We start from the raw sequence: 23,118 nt of genomic DNA on the forward strand, positions 1-23,118 counted from the left end.
GTTGAAAAAGATGTCTTTTTATACTTCAGACGTTCATGATGATTGTCATAGTTTACAAGTTATACTTTACTTTGAATTCATTCTGAAGAACTTCTACATTTTTGTGTTGTATTTTGAGTTATAGTATATATTTTTTTTTTCCAATTCAGCTTGTGCGCTTGGGACTTATGGCCACGAGTGCAACAAAACTTGCAACACGTGTATCGGCATGACATGTAATCACGTCACTGGGTCATGTGACCACGGCTGTCTTGATGGTTGGACTGGAGCCACGTGTGACCTAGGTACAATTAATTTTATCATATCAGTGAGGTTCTCAAGTTCAATAGCAATTCCCCAATCCAGTTAAGAATCATATAATAAAAGAAATGACAACTTGATTTTACTCTATTATATCTTAATCGTTATTATGAGATATCGACTTCATATCTCATTAAAGCTTTATCGCCATTTCGTGATAACAAGAAAATTGTATATCGTGATAATCAAAGCGAATTTATCTCTCCGAGTAAAATCGTTATGGCGTCTTAATTATATCTTCGTAAGGAAATAAACATCCTGTAAATATCGCTGTAATAAAATATTCAGTATGCAGTTATAACGAGTACGTATAGTTATAACGACATATTACGCCGTTATACATGTAACAAGGTTACATATGTCTCTCGTGTTACCCATTTTCTCATTGAAATATTATACCTGGCTCGTTTTCTCAGGAAACATAGGACTCTATATGAGGATTGATTTGCTACAAAGTTTATCAACATACGGCGACATCATGAAAAATTAACGATACACGTCATGTTTTACCTTTCTGTTTTATTGTATGTTCTTGGCTATTTTTAATCATTTAAAATTTGGAGTTTGGAGATGGCGCATATTTATTTAACACGAATAATACCGGAAATGGTTTCAAGGTACACAAACTCGCTTTTGAAAAACAGTTACTTATCGAGCTAATGTTCTGTAGATGAAAGAAGTAGATAACGAACATTGATCAATTTCATAACTCCCAAAAGGAATACATAATAGAGTTCGCATAAACGGACCCCTAGATATACCAGAAGTGGAATCAGGTGCCTGGAAGGAGTAAGTATGCCCTGTCGACTGGACATACCCGCAGTGAGCCCTGTATCTTGATCACTTAAACGGAGTAATTCGTAGTCAAAATAAGTGTGCCACAAACAATCTAACAATTGGTATGAAACACGTCACACAGCATTTTACCCTATGGTAGGTTGTATTGGCAAAGTACATGTAGATCGTAATAACAACCATAGCATTTGCGAAATGCTGACTTTAAACGAGACTGCTGAAACCCTTTTAACATCAACTTGTTTGTCAGTTGCCTGTCTCGATTTGAAAACTGATTATATGAAGAACAAACTCTTAAGTATCGAATCAGTTGGGGGTACAAATACCATGTGCAGGTGATAATGGAATATTGCTACATAAATATGGGAAATTGACAGTGGAGAAACGGAAATCATCTTGTTTAATTGTGATAAAGTTAAGTTGTCAGTTGCAGTTAATATCTATTTTCAATAAAATACCCACGTACGAAGTAAATGTGGAGGACTTTGTTGTTTTATTTTACTTCGTGATCACAGGGATATATCGAATTGAGATGTGAATGAAAATGATTATTGTTAATAGATAAAACATCGTCGATAAATCTGATTGTTGCGTTGAAGGCCAGAGCAAGAGATTTCTTCTTTTTTCTTTGCCATAGCAAGAGATTTCAGAAGACATGAAAACCTGCTAACCATTAAATTTCGTACTCGTAAATTTTCTGCGTTCTCGGTCGCCTATTTTCAAAGATACATGCATATCATGAGAAAGGATGTCGCATAGTAAATAATCATTAATATATTTATTAACAGTTTGTCCTCTCGGCTACTTTGGATCGAACTGTTCACAAGAATGTGGAAACTGTGAAAACGATACTTGTCATCACGTGACTGGATCTTGTCAAGGAATTTGTAAGGAAGGATGGAAGGGTGATGGCTGTGTGGAGGGTAAGATTTTGGAAATTACTTGGTAATCTGGTGGTGAAGACGTTCGATACTAAACCCAGACATAGATAAGACATTTCACATCAGTCAGTGGTAGCTGTTCCTTCGCTCAGCACTCGGCGTTAGGAAGTCACTAGTCCTACAGATATTCATTTTGTATTCCTTCTAGGATATATGAGATTGATAACTGTTCGTTATCTTCACCTTTCTTCTAAGACAATTCACATTACTAGTGGCTGTTCCTTTGCCATGTAGTCAGCGTTAGGAAGTCAGGGGTCCTTAAATCCCTGACTGCAAACATCCTTGAATTTTCAATGTTAGCACAGCGTCATAGCTGAGAAATTTCAGATCAGTAATGGCTATTCCTTAAAACACTCGTCTTTAGAAAGTCACGGGTCGGTAGGGTATATCAAATGCCATGCATAGGTTAAAATTCATTGCACTTCATCTAAAGCTGGTAACGATTTGTATGTGACTTTTAAATGGGACGCAAAACAACAATAAAATTTCGTCTTTCAAGACAAAAATAATGCATAGCTTAAACGCCAATGCATCATAATGTAAGGTTTATGTTTAACGTATGTATGTGCTTGCATATTTCAAATATTTACATTTTTAATTAGCGCTTAAAGAACATGTTGACTTGTGATTACCATTAAGTGCGCATGTGTTTGATATCTTCTGTACACACAATGCGATGTTATACAGGGACAAAGTATTGCTTATATCTATTTTAGCATTGATTTCAATATCGCAAAACCCCGTGGAGAGTTCTATGAGTATGCCTGTGATAGTTGGGTCTGGAGTAGGGGCATTGGTGGTTGTTGTGCTAATCGTTTTGCTCTTATTGATCAGGTAACAGCATTTCCTTCATCTTCTGTTGACAGTGAATTTGTTATGAAACTGTCAGTGATTTGGAAAACAAACATAAAACTATTCTGAGCTTAGTAAAATTTCGGAAAGTGAAATGCAGAAAATCAATTCAATATATGTTCTAGATTCATTTAAAATAATATTTGATTGTAGACTACATACATCTTGTAACTAGAATTATTTATTCTCTTATTCAGGATTCGACAGAAAAAAGTACAGACCACTTACGACAGCCAAGACGTCCATGACCTGAAAGGTGAGTCATTCATTCTCAAACGAGCGACTCTGAAATAACAGTGTCGTGTCGCTGTAACTACACGGTTACACATTTTATAAGAAAATGAATACCTGAATATAATTCACGGTGTAAATTTTGACCAGTTATATAATTCTGTATATTTAGGGTTTGAATAGGTCATTTTATGCCAAATTCATATGGTCTTTTAATGTTTTATTTCACCGTGTCATTATTCGCTGCCGTTAAATTCAAATATGTCGATAAATTCACATATGTCGTTAAATTTAAATTCACATATGTCGTTAAATTCACATGTCCTTAAATTCACACATGTCGTTAAATTCACATGCCGTTAAATTCACATGTCGTTAAATTCACATGTCGTTAAATTCACATATGTCGATAAATTCACATATGTCGTTAAATTTAAATTCACATGTTGTTAAATTCACACATGTCGTTAAATTCACATGCCGTTAAATTCACATGTCGTTAAATTCACATATGTCGTTAAATTCACATGTCGTTAAATTCACATATGTCGTTAAATTGACATGTTAAATTCACATATGTCGTTAAATTTAAATTCACATATGTCGTTAAATTCACTTGTCGTTAAATTCACATATGTCGTTAAATTCACATTAACAAGTGCTGACTTGTGATTTCATCATCTAACAACTGTTTTTCAAGAACAACGTGTTGCTATTGATTATGATTGTATTGTATACGTTGTAATTAATATACTCTGAATAAATAATGCTACCTCTATAAGATATACATGTATTGTAAGCTATTGGTGATGATACTTGGGGAAAAAATCATTTTCATACGTTTGACAATTAATATCCGCTACCAATTTTCCCTCGGTTTTTATACATGTTATAATAAAATAACAACTATTTCAATTAAGGTAATTTTTTCATTGGAAAAATCTTAATTTTTTCACATTTCTTGTGGCATTACAAACAAACATCAATTTTACGTAGTTTGTTTACTAAATGTAAAGATTCTAACAGAATGGCTTATGTTTCTCGGATTACCAAGTCGACCGGTCGACAGGGGATTCTTACTTATAGGCACCTGATCCCGCCTCTGGTATATCCAGGGGGGCGTGTATGCCCAACTTCTTATTTATATTCCTTAACCCTTTCTCTACCGGCACTTTTTAAACGTTTTTAATTACTAAATTACAATAATTTAAAATTCGATTTTAATCTGTATGTGACCTGATTTAAGGTATGCATATGACATATAATTTTGTTAGGAATTTGACAGGGAACATATTTTTACAAAGTTTGTCATAGTATACCATGACCTCAAAGAGGGTATATGGGGTCAAAGGTCATATAAGTGCATATTTTTTCAATCTTTTTTCTATATATTACGACCCCCTTTACTAGATCAGAGTCAAAAATAGGAAATTCTAAATGTATGAGCTGATGTGTCGTTTAAAATACTACAAAAACATCACAATCAATTCAATCAATTTTATTGACAAATAAATAGTTTTGGTTGCTAAGTAACAACACGTAAGAGTCCAATTTTGACCATAATTTGCCTTTCTGAATCTATTCGACACAATTTGAACATAATACGCAAGTTCCGAGTTACACAAAAATCATTTCCCTTTGTCGAACTCTTTCGCATTTTATGACATATGGTGAATACACAATGTATACATTATATCGTAGACTGACATTGTACATAACGATTACGTACGATTAATGTAATAAAAGCGTAACTTTTGTTTATATAAATCACTGGTATGTATATTCTGGCCATATCAAGCATAATCTGTTGGAATAAGATCATCAAATTGGCTATTAAATCATTATTCGTTTCCTCTTCTACATGAGTAACGCTTTTATCAAAGAAAGATGGCAATTAACAGTATTTGTTTGAGCCATTTTGTTATCCAATACCCATAAACTCACTAAAGTTGCCTTTCCCCTGAGATAGGATGGTCTCAAAAACTCTGGATATCATCTTTTAAGAAATAATACAACGATAGTAATTAGCAAATGTACCCACTGTCATCATATTTTACGTCATAATTTACGGAAGAGTTCGACAAAGGGAAATAACTTTTGGGGAACTCGAAACTTCCGTATTACATAGCCTGATGATCAACAAATTCCAAATTATTTTGAAAATATAGTCTCAAGACAGATCGTAATCATATTGGCCGATACGGTAGAGAAAGGGTTATAGGAGTTATGGGATTGATCACTATTCGTTATCTTCACCTTTCATTATTCTCCGAGATATAAAGGAGTTAGATTGATCACTATTCGTTATCTTCACATTTCATTATTCTTCGAAATACATTTTTTTGTATAAAGGAGTTAGATTGATCCCTATTCGTTATCTTCAACTTTCATTATCCATCGAGATATAAATGAGAAATGAGATTGATCACTATTCCTTATCTTCACTTTTTCATCTATCTTCAGAGCAAAAACACGTGTACTCTAGCATTGATACACTGAATCGAACAGAAGATTCACCAGAAACCGTGGACAACATGGAGTCTACATATTACAATGTTGGTGACACCGCCTTCAGTAAAGTGGAGTCCCCCAGTGATATCAAAATAGGCGAGCTGGCGAGTGTAATAGCATCAAAAAGGAAAAATAATTGTCAAGAATTTCACAAAGAATATAAGGTGGGTAATACATGCATTTCATTAAAGAGACACCCCTGTCGGTCATGTTGAGAGTGAACTTTGTTAGTGTCCTTTGAGTAAGTAAAGATGAATTCATCAAATTGGAAAATTGGATAAAATATCGATTCTACCTGATGATTAAATAAATAATTTAAGTTGAAAAATCAATTATACTTGATTCACTGGTTGTATTTAGTTAACATAGAAAGGAATTTAAGGATATTGCCCCACAAACCTGCAGAAAAAAATAATATAACTCGTATTTTAGACCGATAAAACAAATTCTTGACACATTGATTTCGACTACGGATTACTCCGGTTACGTAATCAAGATGTAGGACGCAGGGCGGGTGTAACTGGTCAACAAGGGGATGCTTATTCCTCCTATGCACATGATCCCACCTCTGGTATATCCAGGGGACGGTGTTTGCTCAACTCTCTATTTGTATTCCTTAAAGAAGTTATGAGATTGATCACTGTTCGTAATCTTGCTGTAGCCTTCAACATGACATTAAGATATATTGATGATGTTTTATTTATTAACAATAATGATTTTCATTCATATGCCGACTTATATATATCCCTATGAACTCGAAATAAAGGACACCACAGAGGCGTCCACTTCTACTTCATACTTAGATATTTTATTGAAAATATGTATTAACAGCAAACAAACAACTCAACTTTATGATAAACGGGATGAGTTCAGCTTCTACATCGTCAACTTCCCATATTTATGTAGAAATATTCCATGATGACCTGCATATCGTGGTTATATTTCTCAACTGCTTCGATACGTAAGAGCTTGTTCTACGTATGATCAGTTTTCAAATCGAGGCTGGCTGCTGACAAACAAGTTGATGGTGAAGGGGTTTCAATAGTCTCGTTTAAAGTCAGCATTTCGCACATTCTATGGTCGTTATACCGATCTACTTTGCCAATACAACCTATCGTTAGGTCAGTTGCTGTCTGTCGTGTTTCATACCGATTGTTAGGCCGTTCTTGGCACATTGATTTTGACTACGAATCACCCCTTTTACCTGATCAAGATATAGGGCTCACGGCTCTGGTGTATCCAGAGATTCTATATCTTGCATTACGTATAGGAGTTATGAGATCGATTGATCACTCTTCGTTGTATTTACTTTTCATACTTCTGATTATTGTCATGATTAAATTGGTGAAGATCAAAGATGTTTCTATCAACGTTCATGCTACCCACATTCATTTCAAATTAGAAATCAATTAAATATTTTGAACCATGTCTTTATGCCTGTCTCTGCCTTGATAATATATTGATGGACTGCATGCTCTATTGATCCTCTATCTTGATTTTTTTTTCTCGTTATTATACAAAAATATATCTACATGATTTTTCGAGAATTCGATATATTAAAATGAAATGTTCAGAGAGTGAGACATAATTTTATCTCTTAGTCTATTTCATATGGTGAAGAGCCTGGCATCCCGTGTACAATCGGAAAACTGCCAGGAAACATACCAAAGAATAGATTTAAAACGACATTTCCTTGTGAGTATCATTCTCAAACACTTTATGATTTTATCATCATGTGATTCACTGCGCTAAGTACACGACACCATCATAGTCTATATTCCATATTGTCATTTATGATGAATATACAGAGAGTTTTGTTATATCCTCAGATGACCATTCCCGGGTAATTCTGAAGGGTGTACAGAATGATTACATCAACGCCAACTACATTCAGGTATGTTCTTATATAGTCTCCTAACACGCTTGCACGTCATAAGCTGTAGTTTGCATCATATCAAGTACTAACCTCACACTCAATGAAAGAGTCTTAAAATCTTGAGGTTAGAAAGTTGTAGGTCAAAATTCAAAATCCTATTTAGTGAATAAAATAACCGCCGAATAAAACTTGGAGATGTTAATATGTAATGAATAATTTGATACATGATTATTCTTTAGATTTAAAAAGTACATACATGAATTTTATAGGATATGAAAGGAGAACAAATTTACATCGCCTCACAAGGTACAATTCTGTTTATTTTCTCCCGTAGAAATCAAATAACGATTGCATAAACTCAACAGATTTCCTTTTGAATTATGTGGTGAAGATTTATGTAAAACATTCACAGTTTCTTAAAAAAGGGAAAGTATTAGTAATGTTCAATTTATTTGTATGTTTAAAAAAATCAAACATTCAGATATCAATGTAAAATAGTCAACGAATGTGTTAATTATTTGAATTCTAATTCAGGACCTAAACCCAACACGGTGCCTGACCACTGGGTAATGATCTGGCAAGACAACGTCTCCGTCATTGTTATGCTAACTAACCTAATTGAAGGCATAAAGGTAAGCCGTTTTGATCTTCATATTTTTCGCAAATCCACTGATTCATTATTTACTACGTAGAAAATGTTTGTCTTTCCAAAAATTCTTAATATAATGTATAAAACTGCACTTTTGATTTTTAAATCAGTTACTGGAAGGTATGAAAGAATGTATAGACTCTTATTTTGAGATATTATCAGAATGCTTTAGGAAAGTAACGCGATCTCTATATTATTGACCAGGAGAGTAATTTTTCTCTTTGATTTCAAATGATGATAATGTTGTTTGAAAGTCCTGTTATTGGTTAGATCCAATGTGAACGGATTTACATTTACACTCAACAAGTCAGGTGGACCTCCAATAACATCTGTAACACGATCAGTTTTCTGTCTCCAATTTGATCACTTTATTATGTCACCCAAATCACTCAGGTCAGGCGACCTATTGCTATCCGCTTATTCCGTTTTCGTGTGTAAACTTTTCAATTTTGCAAACTTCTCTCTTCAGAACCACTGAAATAATTTAAACCAAACTTGCCATAAAGCATCCTTGAGTAAAGGATATTCAAAGTTTGTTCAAATGAAAGGCAGTACTCACTTCCAAGGGGAGATAATTTTTAAAAAGTCAAGAATACAATTGGGTTCTTTAAAAATCTTTTTAAGAACAAGTGGGCCAGAGAAGATGAAACTTGCATCAAAATATCCTGACATTATGTAGAATTATGGGATTTTTTCAAATCATGTCCCTCAACCCCCGGGGTAGAGTAGGTCTGAAATAGGGACCCTCTAAGAATTCAACTAATTGCTAGAAGCACATCACAAAGTAAACAGAAAATGCATTAGTTTACCTCAATAATAAAGTAGAAAGTAACTACTTCTTCCAAATAAAAGACATGATTGATGTAAGAATATCCTATTATAATTTAATTAGTGATATCATTAGTGATATCATTAGTGATAACATTGTGATACTACATGTATAATAAATTGAATTCGTTTATGTATATCAACAACTAAATAAAGAAAGGCTAAATTGGTGCGAATAAAATATCATTATTTCAATAGGAGAGCAATAATTAATTTACTACTTTAATAACCATAGTTGTAGCCACTGTAAACGGGGAGATATTAACTGAATCAATTAAATAAAGCAATAACCCAAATTGTACACAATAGTTGAGTTGTAAAGTATGTGCATTTGGGGACTTGTGCTAATTCTAGTAATGTTTTGTTGAAAATAGATTTACAATAATATTCTGAACAAACAGAATATAGTTGGCATTGCTGTCCATGAATAAGCTTTAGTTTGATCTCCTTTCACTGTCAAACATCAGAATTTTAATCTCATGTTTTTGGTACTAAGATATTCGCCTTCACAACATTCTGAAAAATAATATTCAAATTAGACAGATATTTTTGTATCATAACTTAATCGTTTTACCATTAGTATTTATCAGACCAGTTGTATTAGTCTTTCTCAGCAATCATTTACAATAAATAATTTACTTACTGTATATATGCAGATCGACATATGATAGTCAGGTGACCGTTACAGCCCATGCACCTCTTTTTACATTATATCAAAGATTCAGGAAGTTAGTTGTTCCCGGAAAATATTTCGTCTGCGAGCTATGTTGTATTGATCTGCCACAATTTTCAATGACGGAAATGTATCCCACGCCCGATCATTTATTAGAAACAGATAGGCACAGTTCACGTGTCAGAATGTGACAGCATAATAAGTGCATTTATAATTGAACATGGTGATTGTGTGATATTTGGTGTTTTTACAACTTTGAATGTGACGTATACCTGACATATTCTTGTCATCCATCAATTTTGTAAAAGAAAAAAAGTTAGTAAGACTTGCAGCCGAAATAATCCACTTGATGAAGATCACTTTGAACTCTTAAAATTTCAAATAATTTGATAATATAAAACTTGAAATAGTTCTTTAACTTTACGACTAAAATTACATGGCGGATATGACAGCTCAACAGGGGATGCTTACTCCTCCTCTGATATGCCCAGGAGTCCATGTTTGCCCGTCTCTTAATTTTCCATTTTATGAAATTGAGCATTGTTTGTTATATTCACCTATTCATATTTTAATTACAGAAAAAATGTGAAAAGTATTGGCCTGACCTTGAACTGGAGATGACTTCCGGGAAGATCACAATCCAACTTCTTCAAGAGAAGCAATATGCATTCTATGTTGTACGAATGTTGAAAATTACTAATACACAGGTAAAGGTAAAATAAATTACAATCTCATTTACATCACTGTTCAAGACCCGACTGCACGAAGATTAGTTAAAAGATCAAAGTTTGTTCTATTGTTAACTATGGGATTAAAGTTTGTTCTGTTGTTAACTATGGGATAACAGTTTGTTCTATTGTTTACTATGGGATTAAAGAAATTTCCAAGTTTCTACAATTGTTAAGTATGGGATTAAAGTTTGTTATATTGTTAACTATGGGATTAACGTCTGTACTATTGTTAACTATGGGATTAACGTCTGTACTATTGTTAACTATGGGATTAACGTCTGTACTATTGTTAAGTATGGGATTAACGTCTGTACTATTGTTAAGTATGGGATTAACGTCTGTACTATTGTTAAGTATGGGATTAACGTCTGTACTATTGTTAACTATGGGATTAACGTTTGTACTATTGTTAAGTATGGGATTAACGTCTGTACTATTGTTAAGTATGGGATTAACGTTTGTACTATTGTTAAGTATGGGATTAACGTTTGTACTATTGTTAAGTATGGGATTAACGTTTGTACTATTGTTAAGTATGGGATTAACGTTTGTACTATTGTTAACTATGGGATTAACGTCTGTACTATTGTTAACTATGGGATTAACGTCTGTACTATTGTTAACTATGGGATTAACGTTTGTACTATTGTTTACTATGGGATTAACGTCTGTACTATTGTTAACTATGGGATTAACGTCTGTACTATTGTTAACTATGGGATTAACGTTTGTACTATTGTTAACTATGGGATTAACGTCTGTACTATTGTTAACTATGGGATTAACGTCTGTACTATTGTTAACTATGGGATTAACGCTTGTACTATTGTTAACTATGGGATTAACGTCTGTACTATTGTTAACTATGGGATTAACGTCTGTACTATTGTTAACTATGGGATTAACGTCTGTACTATTGTTAACTATGGGATTAACGTCTGTACTATTGTTAACTATGGGATTAACGTCTGTACTATTGTTAACTATGGGATTAACGTTTGTACTATTGTTAACTATGGGATTAACGTTTGTACTATTGTTTACTATGGGATTAAAATTTGTTCTATTGTTAACTATGGGAATAAAGTTTGTTCTATCGTTAAGCATGGGATTAAATTTTATGTCATTGTTCACTATGGGATTAAAGTTCTATTGTTAACCATGATATTAAAGGTTGTACTATTAACTGTAAGATTAAAGTTGGTACAATTGTTTTCTATGGGATCAAAGTTGTACACTTACAAATAGTAAGAAAAGTGAATTTTGGAGCAAGATATCTATTTGAAACACATACATGAATAAAGTAATATGTCAAAATTCTAATATGTATCCTAGAGATCTAAAAATGCATTCATTTTTTCTTCAAAACTGGAATTTGAAATTTGTCTGTATCTTAGCGAAGAAGCGGGATATTGGTTGTTATTTGACATACTAACGACTGTACACACCCAATGGAATTTATGCAAATATGTTTAAATGTAGATGAATCAAGTAGATGTTCAAATGTCTTTTGTGTGAATTTATCGGGTGAATACCAGCAATGTGCTGCATGTACTCCTCCAGAATACTACGGATTTCTCCGTTTACCTGATTAAGATATAAGACTCATGGTGGGTGTGACCGATCAACAGGGAATGTTTACTCCTCTTAGGCAATTGATCACACCTCTGATGTGTACAGATGTCCGTGTTTGTCCTGCTTTTAATTTTGTATTCTTTATATTTATGACATTGATGAATGTTCATTATTTTCACTTTTTCGTGTAGAAAGGTTGGTGCAGTAAGGGTTCTTTATCGCATCTGCGATTACTTCGAAGCAGACTCCAGTTTTTAAAAGTAATATCCTGATCAACATTGAGCTCACGGTGAGTGTGAACGGTCAACAGGAAATGTTTACTCCTCCTTGGCACCTGATCCCACCTATTGTGTGTCCAGGGATCTGTGTTTGCCATACTCTTAATCTGGAATTCTTTGGGGGACTATACGGTTGATCAGTGTTCTTTATCTTCACTTTTTCATCCTAAAGTCGTGTGAAGTTCACTTCATGACATACACTTTGCGACGTACATTCCCGACTATTAACCTCATAACTTTCCATTCACCTGTTTACGGCTTACTGACTGAACCTTCACCACAACCCTTCATTAGAATTGAATGTTGTGTACAGTATTTCAGATATGACTAGATTGATTTTTTTGAAATTATTGAGAAATAAAAGCCAAGTTCCAAAGGCTTGATTAGAGATATATGCCAGTAGCATCTTTAGATGCTTACCATAACATGAGATTGTTCGTTTTGTACATTATATATTACAATTATGCTTTCCTTAAAGACCCAAATAAAATACCGTAAGGTTTCTTTACGGATCACTGGATGTGGGCGGAGCTCATCTATGGTCATTGTTATTTACCTGGAATTTACCTGGCCAAGAGATCAGGGTGCTGAGTATACTTTTGATGTACACAGGAAGGGTATCGGGGCCATCTGCAGTGTTTCTGTGGTCATAGTGTTTGTATACTGGTTGTATACGTATTGCTAGATGAAACAGTCCACATCACCCCCTCTTTCTCTCTTTTACTCTCAGCCATTGGCTCAATGAATAATTTCTTTTATAAATATAGAACTATCATGAATTGATAATATAAATTATTTCAATAAGTTACAAGTTTTAGAAATTAATGGGCAAATTATTGTTTGATTTCTGATTGTGTAATTTATAATACATGTATATCGAGAGGGGAAATTACAATTATATTATAATTGCGTTGTTCAGGGGTCTTTTTAAAAACAATAGAATTACGAGAAAATAGCAGTTGTGGACAGGTCAATGCTATCAAAACTCTAGAATACAGGGCTTCCTTTAGATCTAAAGAATGCCAGTAGGTACTGGTCGTTATTTTTATCAAAACACCTCTCTGGGATCCCTCCAGACCACAGTCTCTACAGATGTCACTCCGCCTGAGATCTATTGTTAAATGTTTGATTGACAGACGGCTATCAATTTGCGAGTGTTAACTTAAAGTTGGATCTTTAACAGACAAGAACAACCCGTACAGTGACCCAGTTTCATTACACTCAGTGGCCTGACCACGGTGTTCCTGATCCATTCAGCCTGGTTATATTCCAAAGACATGTGAGACGGATTCAAGACAAATACAAAAACAGTCCGCTTCTTGTACACTGCAGGTAATATTTTATTTTCTTGAATATGTCCTCAGTACTCCTTGCTTGCTTGTGGGAGGAGGCGACTAAATGGTCAAATACAACAATAATAAATCCACTAATATATATACCCTACTCCTGGTATGTCCAGGGTCCGTAATTGTCCAATTTCCTATTCTGTATCCCTGATAGGAGTTATGAGATTGATCACTGTTCGTTATCTCCACTTTTCATATGTTATTTTTAATCATCTTAAGTGCCGGGATCGGCAGGACGGGAACATTCCTTGCATTAGACGCTCTACATCAGCACGGAGTGGAGACAGGAACAGTCAATGTAAAGAGATACGTCGAAATCATGAGAAAGAACAGAATGAGCATGGTGCAAAATGCGGTATGTGTGACTTTAGTCAGTCTGCAGATTTCCCAAAGAGTACAACTTTAGTCAGTCTTCAGATTTCCCAAAGATTGCAACTTTAGTTAATCTTTAGATTTCTCAAAGAGTGAAACTTTAGTCAATCTTTAGATTTCCCAAAGAGTGTAACTTTAGTCGGTATGTAGATTTCCCAAGGAGTGCAACTTTAGTCAATCTGTAGATTTCCCAAAGAGTACAACTTTAGTCTGTCTGCAGATTTCTCAAAGAGTGTTACTTTAGTCAGTCTGTATATTTCCCAAAGAGTGTAACTTTAGTCAATCTGTAGATTTCTCAAAGAGTGTAACTTTAGTCGGTATGTAGATTTCCCAAGGAGTGCAACTTTAGTCAGTCTGTAGATTTTCCAAAGTGTGTAACTTTAGTCAGTCTGCAGATTTCCCAAAGAGTGTAATTTTAATCAATCTATAGATTTCCCAACGAGTTTAACTTTGGTCAATCTGTAGATTTCCCAAAGAGTGCAACTTTAGTAAATTTGTAGCTCTCTGGTATATTCAAAATTCTATATTTTCCATAGAAATACAGTTTGTCAGCTAACTTCAAATGAAGCCACCATTTTATTTTGTTTTCAAACTACTATCTCAAGTTCACATTTAGATGCGAAACTCAACTCTCAGAATGCTGGCAGAAATTCCTCACTCAGGAAATAGTAACGTAGCTACGTATTTACTGATATAAAATAAAATTGAATAATCGAGAAACTCTCCTTGTGTTTCTGTGTCACCACACGACTTCTATTATCGTGGTGTATAGCGGGTAGTAAGTGTCGTATCAAAAAAATGACTAGTTTGTCTTAAATGCACAAGTAAGTAATAAATAACCATTTGCAAACTGTAAGGGAAATAAGTGGCGCGGTATCTGAAATCTACTGAGAAGACCGAATTGCGCAGGATTTCATCACGTGACCGCCCCGCTTTATTCACATTGCAGCGACGTGTTTAAAATGATTGTTTATTCATTAGAACAATTTCACTTACAGGAGCAGTATATTGAACTCTACAATGCTCTGCTGGAGTCCTTCTGTAGTAGAAGTTCGGTAGTATCCAGGGACACTTTTATGAATGATGTTCAAACATTACAAAACTCTCAGGCTTCTTTACCAAACTGGATAGAGATACAGTTCAAGGTAACACTAACCCTGTTCTGGAAGGAATGGATTGTAGAAGAGGGGAGGGGTGTTGGTTATAATCATTGTTTCTGTTTCCCCTTTTCTGCACTGGTTTACACAGCAATGGCGGAGAAACCGTTCTAGATTTGTACATTAGATCCAATGTTTAAGATAGTCTGATTTGACAATACATATATACATAAACATTAAAAACTAGTAATGTATCTATGTTGTTGCAAAAACCCACGCAGGAATTAAATCTATAAACAATCATCATATCATTTAGTTATCTATGTTATAAAAAGCCCTGTAACAGTTCTAGAGATGAAAGGTGAAAGAGATTGATATCTGTGACCAACTGGCAGTGTTTAAAATCTTTGAATTTTCCTTCGTTTAAACATTTTAGTCAGTATAGATTACTCTGCATCTTTTCTTGCTTAGTCGTTCGACGTGCATTAAATATCGTCGTCGGATAACCACGGTTGATTACGTTTATCTCCTCTCTCCATCACCCATTGGCCCACTCATCTCAATTCTCTCGTGCTCATGAATAATTAATGAGCCATTTTATTGGTCGCTCAGGGAAGGCTAAAAGCGATTTTGTCTAATCAGTAATTCCCTTTCCACACTCTTACGTTACACAATAATGCTGTGATAGAGAAATGGAAGGTTTTACTACTTTTAAAAACCGAAGAGTTCTATTCCTATAAAGATCAATTTGATTGGACAATCAATTCAAATCATTATTCATGAGAACGAGCGAATTAAACTAAATGGACCACAGAGTGATGGAGAGTGTTATCATGCAACCGTGGGCAATCCAACTATGAATTAATACCTGGATATAGTTTATCCAAGTGTTTAGACAATGTCTTTATTTTTCTCTCCTTGTCATGTATCTTTGCTTTAGAAAATAATGAATCATATAATTTATTTTGGCCAGCCTATTCCCTGTCTACAATAAGTTCTCTTTCATGTTTAATGCATTGTGTACCATCCTGAAGGAACTTCAAACAACTAGAAAGATACCCAGTGTTGATGATATGAAAGAAGGGAAGATTCATAAAGAACTCAATAAGACAAGAAACATTTTACCAGGTAAATACGCGAACAGTTACTTTAGAAGATTGTTTGATTCAGTTACTCAGATACTGTACATATATTATAAAACAAATTATACAAGTGAAACAAAGATATTACATTGAAGCTGTTTATGTTCAAATGTTCCATGAGCTGAAATTTACAGCTGGTTGATTTGAGATGTGACGCTGATATAACTGTTCGTTGCACTATTTCTTGGATAAAGTCTATTGATGTCACAATTTCGTTGGCACGTAAAATTGTGGACATTTGTACCGTATGTTTTATCCTTTTAATAAAAAGTGTTACTTCATTGATCAGGTAATATTGTATTTGTACAACCATGAAAACAACAAACATTGACATTTTGCCAATACTGAACATTTTCAGGACAATCAATTCGTAACTGTCCTCCCATCTATGATTTTTAAAATTGTGACAACGAAAGGTGAAGATAACGAACAGTGATCAATCTCATAACTCCTATAAAGGTGAAGATAATGAACAGTGATCAATTTCATAACTCCTATAAAGGTGAAGGAAACGAACAGTGATCAATCTCATAACTCCTATAAAGGTGAAGATAACGAACAGTGATCAATCTCGTAACTCCTTTAATCTATATTCTTTTTCAAATTTCAGTTGATAAATATCGAGCGGTCCTTACTTCAAGGGTAGAGGGAAGGAGCAATTACTACAATGCTGTATTCTTATCGGTAAGTATATCAACGTATAGGGTAGAGGGAAGGAAAGGTGAAAATGATAGTCTCAAGGAGCAATTACTACAACACTGTATTCTTATCCATAAGTGTATCAATGTACATGTATGCATTGAATATTATTATGTCCTTGTCATGAAGTGGCCGAGTCACTGTACGCCCCTTGAATGAATACATTTTATTAAAACCAACCACTAATTAAACCTCTTGCAAGCCTCTGCTCCTTTGAACTGATAAATTTTAAACAAATAACAGTTTTATTTTAATGATTTCATTTATATATGGATATTTTTAAAGAGGTCTGCACCTGAGATTTGGAGTAATGTCAAATTTTTGGAAAGTGTATTTCTTATTTATACATTGAAGGAGAATTAGGAAATTTAACAGAAAAAACCGGGGTCGCAATGCTTTTTATTGAGCTTCAGTGTTCTAAACATGACCTTTTTGCGCTTAAAATCGACTCATGATTTATGCAATTAAACTTGATTTCTCTGTTGGTGTCAACACAACATAAGCAACACAAATCAATCATTACATAAAATAAATACATGATCATGTCTTCTAACAATACAAATTAATGGAAATAAATAATGACCTTTTTGCATTTGATATGCGAAAAAATTCATGATATCAAATTTGAGAGTTTAGAAGAACATATAAGGGGTAATGTCAACTTTAAAAAAAACTTTAAAACTTTAAAAAAGTGGGGCTTCATTAGTGAAAAAACTGATTTTTTATACAAAAATTCGAGTAAATTACTTTTTAAAAGTCGGTGTTCTGTTTGAAAGGTATGAAATGTGCATTAACCAAATTTGATAAATTACAACATTTGAACTAGTTCCAAATCTCAACCATGTGTGTCATAAATCATAAAACTGTTTGTAGATCGGGATTGAGATATGCTTATTTCTGTATAGTGCCTTATTTATATTACAGATGTTTGTAGATCGGGAAATGCTAATTCCTAAATAGTGTCCTATTTATATTACAATTGTTAGTGGATCGGGATATGGTTATTTCTGCATATAGTATCCTATTTGTATTACAGACGTTTGTGAATTGGGATCGACATACGCGAATTACTTTATATTATCCTATTTGTATTACAGACGTTCATGGATCGGGATATGCTGATTGCTGCACAGTACCCTCTTCCTGGAAACTCCATCGACTTATTTCGTCTTCTTCTTGATCATGAATCTGATATCGTGGTGTTTGTAAACCGGTTGGTTGATATACCCTCGGTAAGTAGGATGAGATCACGGTGGGTGAGACCGGTCGACAGGGGATGCTTACTCCTCCTAGGCACATGATCCCATCTCTGGTATATCCAGGGGTCCGTGTTTACCCAACTCTTTATTTTGTATTGCTTATAGGAGTAATGAGATTGATCACTGTTCGTTATCTTCATCTTTCATAAAAGATAGGGCCCATGGTGGATGTGACCGGTCGACAGGGGATTCTTCTATTTTGTATTGCTTATAGGAGTGTTGATATCGAGCACTGTTGGTTATCTTCATCTTTCATGAAAGATATAGTGCTTACGGTGGATGTGACCGGTCGACAGAGGATGCTCACTCATCCTAGGCACCTGGTCCAACCTCTGGTATATCCAGGTGGCCGTGTTTGCTCAGATCTCTATTTTTATTCCTCCCAGGGGTTATGAGATTGATCACTGTTCGTTATCTTCACTTTTTCAAGCATACTGTGCATATATTTCTAGTCCAGTGAGTGGATCAACAAGAAGAAGACAGCAATACCTCCGTATGAAATAAGTGTAGACGAGACAACAAAATCTCACAACATTAGCCAACACGAGATAAGGATTTATCACGTAGAGGTAAATAAACATACAGAACAATATCAGGTCAATTTTATTATTCTTTATTGAGCATGTTTGTTGAATGTATTTGCTTAGATTCAATTGGTCTGAAAGTAATTCCACCCTCATGTGACGTCATAGTTGTTTTTTTTTTATAAAATCTTTACTTCATTAAAACTTGTGCATGCTAGAAATATATTTTTAGGAGGAATTTATTCACTTGGTGTTATAGAAAATTTGGTAAACAAGTTGATATCGAAAAGGTTTCTATATTACAAAAATGTCGTCAAGGGCAATAACTACTATGCTGGTATTTCTCTATTGTATGTTTATTATTCAGAGATCTCCTTGATATCCACAATTGATTCATACCCGTCGTGCATATCTCTGATCGTTGAACGAATTTGGCTCCAGTTTTTGTTACTCTAGTTTTCCTTTTACCTCTTACAAGTTTATTGTTATTTCAAATTTCCAAAATTTCGGCTTAAGCATCACTGAAGAGACATTAGTTTTCGAAATGCGCATCTGGTGCTTCAAAATTGGTACCGTATAAATTTTACATTACGACCCCTGGGTCGAGGCCTCTGCTGGTGGACTGTTAGACCCCGAGGGTCTCTACAGTCCAGTAACTAAGTACTTCGTTACTAGCTTGAAAATACGGATGTATAATAAAATTGCTGGGATAAAATTTAAAAATTCATTTCAAAATTAAGGATTATATCTACCGCATGCATAGCTCTGATCCTTAGACGAATTTGGCTCCAGTTTTTGGCACTCTAGTTTTCATTTTAGCTCTTACAAGTTTATTGTCATTTCGAATTTCCAAACTTTCGGCTTGAGCATCACTGAAGAGACATTATTTGTCGAAATGCGCATCTGGTGCATCAAAATTGGTACCGTATAAGTTTTACATTTATTTATAAAACAGCATTTTTTAAACTGTTGAAATAAAGATTTTGTTATTTTAACTAGTTTTATTTATTTTTATCATGCTATTTAATGAAAATGTGCGATATTCTAATGATATAAGTTTTTGTTTTTGTGTGTCTGACATCTTTAAAAAATCTGGCAACATATATATTTTCTTCAGTTATTGATTACATTAACCTATATTTAAAGGACATAAGCTGTGAAAGTGATGGCAACCATTTTTCTTTCAAAATCTATGATATAGGAAGGTATATTAATGATTAATAAAAACATTTGTTTAGCACAAAAACAAGAGAAACCTAATAAAACTACGTTAGATAACCGCTTTTAGTGTAAACAAAGATATGTAAAACAATTATTGTCTTGCAAGAGAGCAAATATTTAATCACCAAAATTACATATTCATGTGCTTCCTGTGAGGTTAAAAAGTGTTTGAAATAATAAAAGACTGGTGTTATTACTGAAATATATGTTATAGAGCAATTTTCATTGAATTCAATTTTGGGTGACAAAATGACAGCTAAGGTCCTTTTAAATGGAAATCAATACAACTTTTCTACTTCGAACCATTAATTTTGAAAAGTCCCATGATGGTGCAGCTACCTTAAACCAAAATTTGGAGTTTTTCAATGTTATTTTTATCTTATAGTGTGATCAAAGTGTTACGATCAGCTATTTAATTTCTAATATGTTTTATTATCTATAGCAAGAGTTTTGGCACAAAGTCCATATTTACGAAATGATGTCTTGGGAAATGAATGCTTCATTACCTTCTGACGTCAACAGTATTTCTGAGGTCATCAGGAATATTAGAGTGGAAGTAGCTAGCCGCAACAGCAGAAGACCTATCACGATTTTATCGAAGTATGTTTCATTTATTAGCCTTAGACACCGTGAACACCTTTATCATACTACATTTACTTAGCTCTCTATTTTGTATTCCTTATAGTAGTTTTGAGATTGATCACTGTTAGTTATCTTCATCTTTCATTTACATTTACTTAATATTTTCTCTTATATTTCTTTTGAAATCGGCATTGCTTTCATCAGACAATGAATGCATGTTTGTTGCTAGCTACATTGCAGTTCGATCTGGTTTTTCAGTATTACCTGTCCGCATAATCATTTCCAAATATGGAGCGTTGCCAACGTCATCGGGTGTGTTGGCTGTTCCTTTTAACGAATTGGTCAACGATATGATATTTTAGTACTAAAAATCATGTTTTTTTAAATACAGAAAAATATAGATATAAATAATAAAATGGCTTGTAATTGCTTATGCGGGTTATGAATTTTTCTGCAATGCTACCTACCTTTATCACCTGATCAAATAACAAAGAAAGTATTTTATTGTTTAAATATTATTTATCTTTTAGTTTTACATTTGAACATATTTTACAAGTTATTTTTCTCTTAGCATATCATAATATATGTTTTACTTTTTTCCTCTGATGTTTGACCTAGCTATTGCTAATTTCATATTCTTTATAGGATTTTTGATATTGATGACTGTTATCTTCGCTTTTTCATTCAACAGTTTCACTGGATATTTCCTCAATCTAACCAAATACTGTACAACTTTTATTCCCGTGCGAGAAATTTTTGCAAGGTTCGCGAGAACCTTATCATCGCGAATATTTCTTGCCGCGAACCAATCACTTAATGTCTCTTGTATGTTTAAGATACTGTCGGTCGTGAAAATTAATCGCCATGAAGAAGTTTATCACAGGTAAATACGAAATAAAGTCACGAACAAAAGTTGGTTTACAGTAGCTATGCCTCAAGTTGGAAACTTTCTTCCAACATGTGCAATGTGCATTAACCTTATACAATGTACAGTAAAATCATGAATTATCGTGGCGATTTAATTTTCAGTGTATTCGCGGAATAAAAATATACACAGGACTTTACTTCCTCCAGGGGCAGAAAACTCAATACCACTTCGATATAAAATCGCCATAAACAGGTTTTCCATAACTCTACATTGCATAATAGCTTTAAATGTTTTGGATCTACTTTCAGGGACGGAGTAACTGGCTGTGGTGTGTTTTGTGCTGTTTATAATGCCTTACAACAACTACACGGAGATGATGAAGTAGACATGCCAACCATCGTTAGACAGCTGCAGATACGGCGACCAGAAATGATATCTACTGTGGTAAGCGAATTAAGTAGTATTTTTAAGTGGTGATAATGGATTTTTTTTCTCTCAATTATACATTTATTAGATTGTATAAACTGTTCTAACATCACTATATTAATCACCAATGGTCTTCTTTACAAACTTTTTAAGAGGCTTAGCATCGTATTCGATGGAAGCAATGTGAATAACAAATAGACAATTTATCATTTTCTTTTTTGTATTGAAGGAGGAATATCGGATATGCTACGAGGCCACCTTTAATGCGTTATCCGGGATGTCCACAGAGGTTTATAGCAACACAGAATCTGTTTACGCAAATACATAGGTGGTAGTATCAGAAATTGTTCTTTGGTATGTTACAAGAAGGTGGATCGATTGTAGATGCGTGTGACGTTTTCGTACGATGGTATACTGCATTTGACCTCCGCTGAATTTCAGGAATATTCATCTTAAATCAAGGATTTTGCAGGAGGCTTGTGATTGACCATGGATGTGTAACAGTTACCCATTGGACAAGCCTCCACGTTGGCCTGAGGTAGCCCCATACTCATGTGATGTCATGGAATTTTGCCAAATATTTATTTTATCAAAATTTGTATGTTAGAGGAATTTTATTTACTGGGTATGATAAAAAATGTGGTGAACTATTTGATATTGAAAGGGTTTATTTTCTACAAAAAAATCAATTATGTAAGCTACAAAAATGTTATCAAGGGTGATAACTCCTATGCTGGTATTTCTCTTTTGTATCAAATAATTATTTTTTTTATTGAACGATGTTGTCTCATAACTGCAACGATGTGTACATACAAATTAAATAACGTGCGTTAGCACTTATATGGCAATATCATCATAACTTTCTAATGCTTTAACAAAATTAGAAACTTAATGCAAATATAATACAATGATTTCTTTGATATCTACAATTAGTTTATATACTTTTATAAAGTAACAGTTTTTTTGAAACTGTTGAAATTAAGATTTTGTCATTTATTATGCTGTTTCATAAAAATATTGATATAAATGTTTGTCGTTGTGTGTCTGACATCTTTAAAATGTTCGCAACATATGCATTACTTTTGGTTACTGGTTAAATTGACTTATATTAAGTAGAAATCAATACAATTTTTCTACTTTGGACTATTAATGTTGATACGTCATATGAGGGTGAAACTACCTTACAGTTGTCTTGTCTGAAATTCACGAAATGTATCTCAGTGTATTTTACATTATATGACGTCACAATGAAAAAGTACGTCACGACATACTGCTCTATATAGCTGTATCGTAACACATTTTTGTATACCGCTTTCAAGTGATGAAGCTGTGTATGTTGACA

At 33.9% G+C, this 23,118-nt stretch overlaps 1 protein-coding gene across 1 annotated transcript in view; it reads left to right on the forward strand.

Moving 5' to 3' along the window:
* LOC125665608 (receptor-type tyrosine-protein phosphatase epsilon-like) overlaps window positions 1–22,803 on the forward strand; it is a 38,940-nt gene extending 16,137 nt beyond the window's left edge. Inside the window, exons 9-28 of the mRNA XM_056152337.1 lie at window positions 150–284; window positions 1,884–2,018; window positions 2,753–2,870; window positions 3,086–3,144; window positions 5,583–5,794; window positions 7,232–7,325; window positions 7,460–7,524; window positions 7,776–7,812; window positions 8,041–8,138; window positions 10,235–10,363; window positions 13,424–13,572; window positions 13,806–13,941; window positions 14,957–15,103; window positions 16,090–16,183; window positions 16,808–16,881; window positions 17,994–18,128; window positions 18,608–18,724; window positions 20,343–20,500; window positions 21,659–21,794; window positions 22,006–22,803. Coding sequence (XP_056008312.1) covers window positions 150–284; window positions 1,884–2,018; window positions 2,753–2,870; window positions 3,086–3,144; window positions 5,583–5,794; window positions 7,232–7,325; window positions 7,460–7,524; window positions 7,776–7,812; window positions 8,041–8,138; window positions 10,235–10,363; window positions 13,424–13,572; window positions 13,806–13,941; window positions 14,957–15,103; window positions 16,090–16,183; window positions 16,808–16,881; window positions 17,994–18,128; window positions 18,608–18,724; window positions 20,343–20,500; window positions 21,659–21,794; window positions 22,006–22,104 — 2,327 coding nt within the window. The 3' untranslated portion in view covers window positions 22,105–22,803. The remainder of the gene's footprint in view (window positions 1–149; window positions 285–1,883; window positions 2,019–2,752; window positions 2,871–3,085; window positions 3,145–5,582; window positions 5,795–7,231; window positions 7,326–7,459; window positions 7,525–7,775; window positions 7,813–8,040; window positions 8,139–10,234; window positions 10,364–13,423; window positions 13,573–13,805; window positions 13,942–14,956; window positions 15,104–16,089; window positions 16,184–16,807; window positions 16,882–17,993; window positions 18,129–18,607; window positions 18,725–20,342; window positions 20,501–21,658; window positions 21,795–22,005) is intronic.
* The last annotated feature ends 315 nt before the right edge of the window (window positions 22,804–23,118 follow it).

The sequence above is a fragment of the Ostrea edulis genome, chromosome 10, assembly GCF_947568905.1.
Source record: "Ostrea edulis chromosome 10, xbOstEdul1.1, whole genome shotgun sequence".
In the NCBI taxonomy this organism is placed as follows: Eukaryota; Metazoa; Mollusca; class Bivalvia; order Ostreida; family Ostreidae; genus Ostrea; species Ostrea edulis.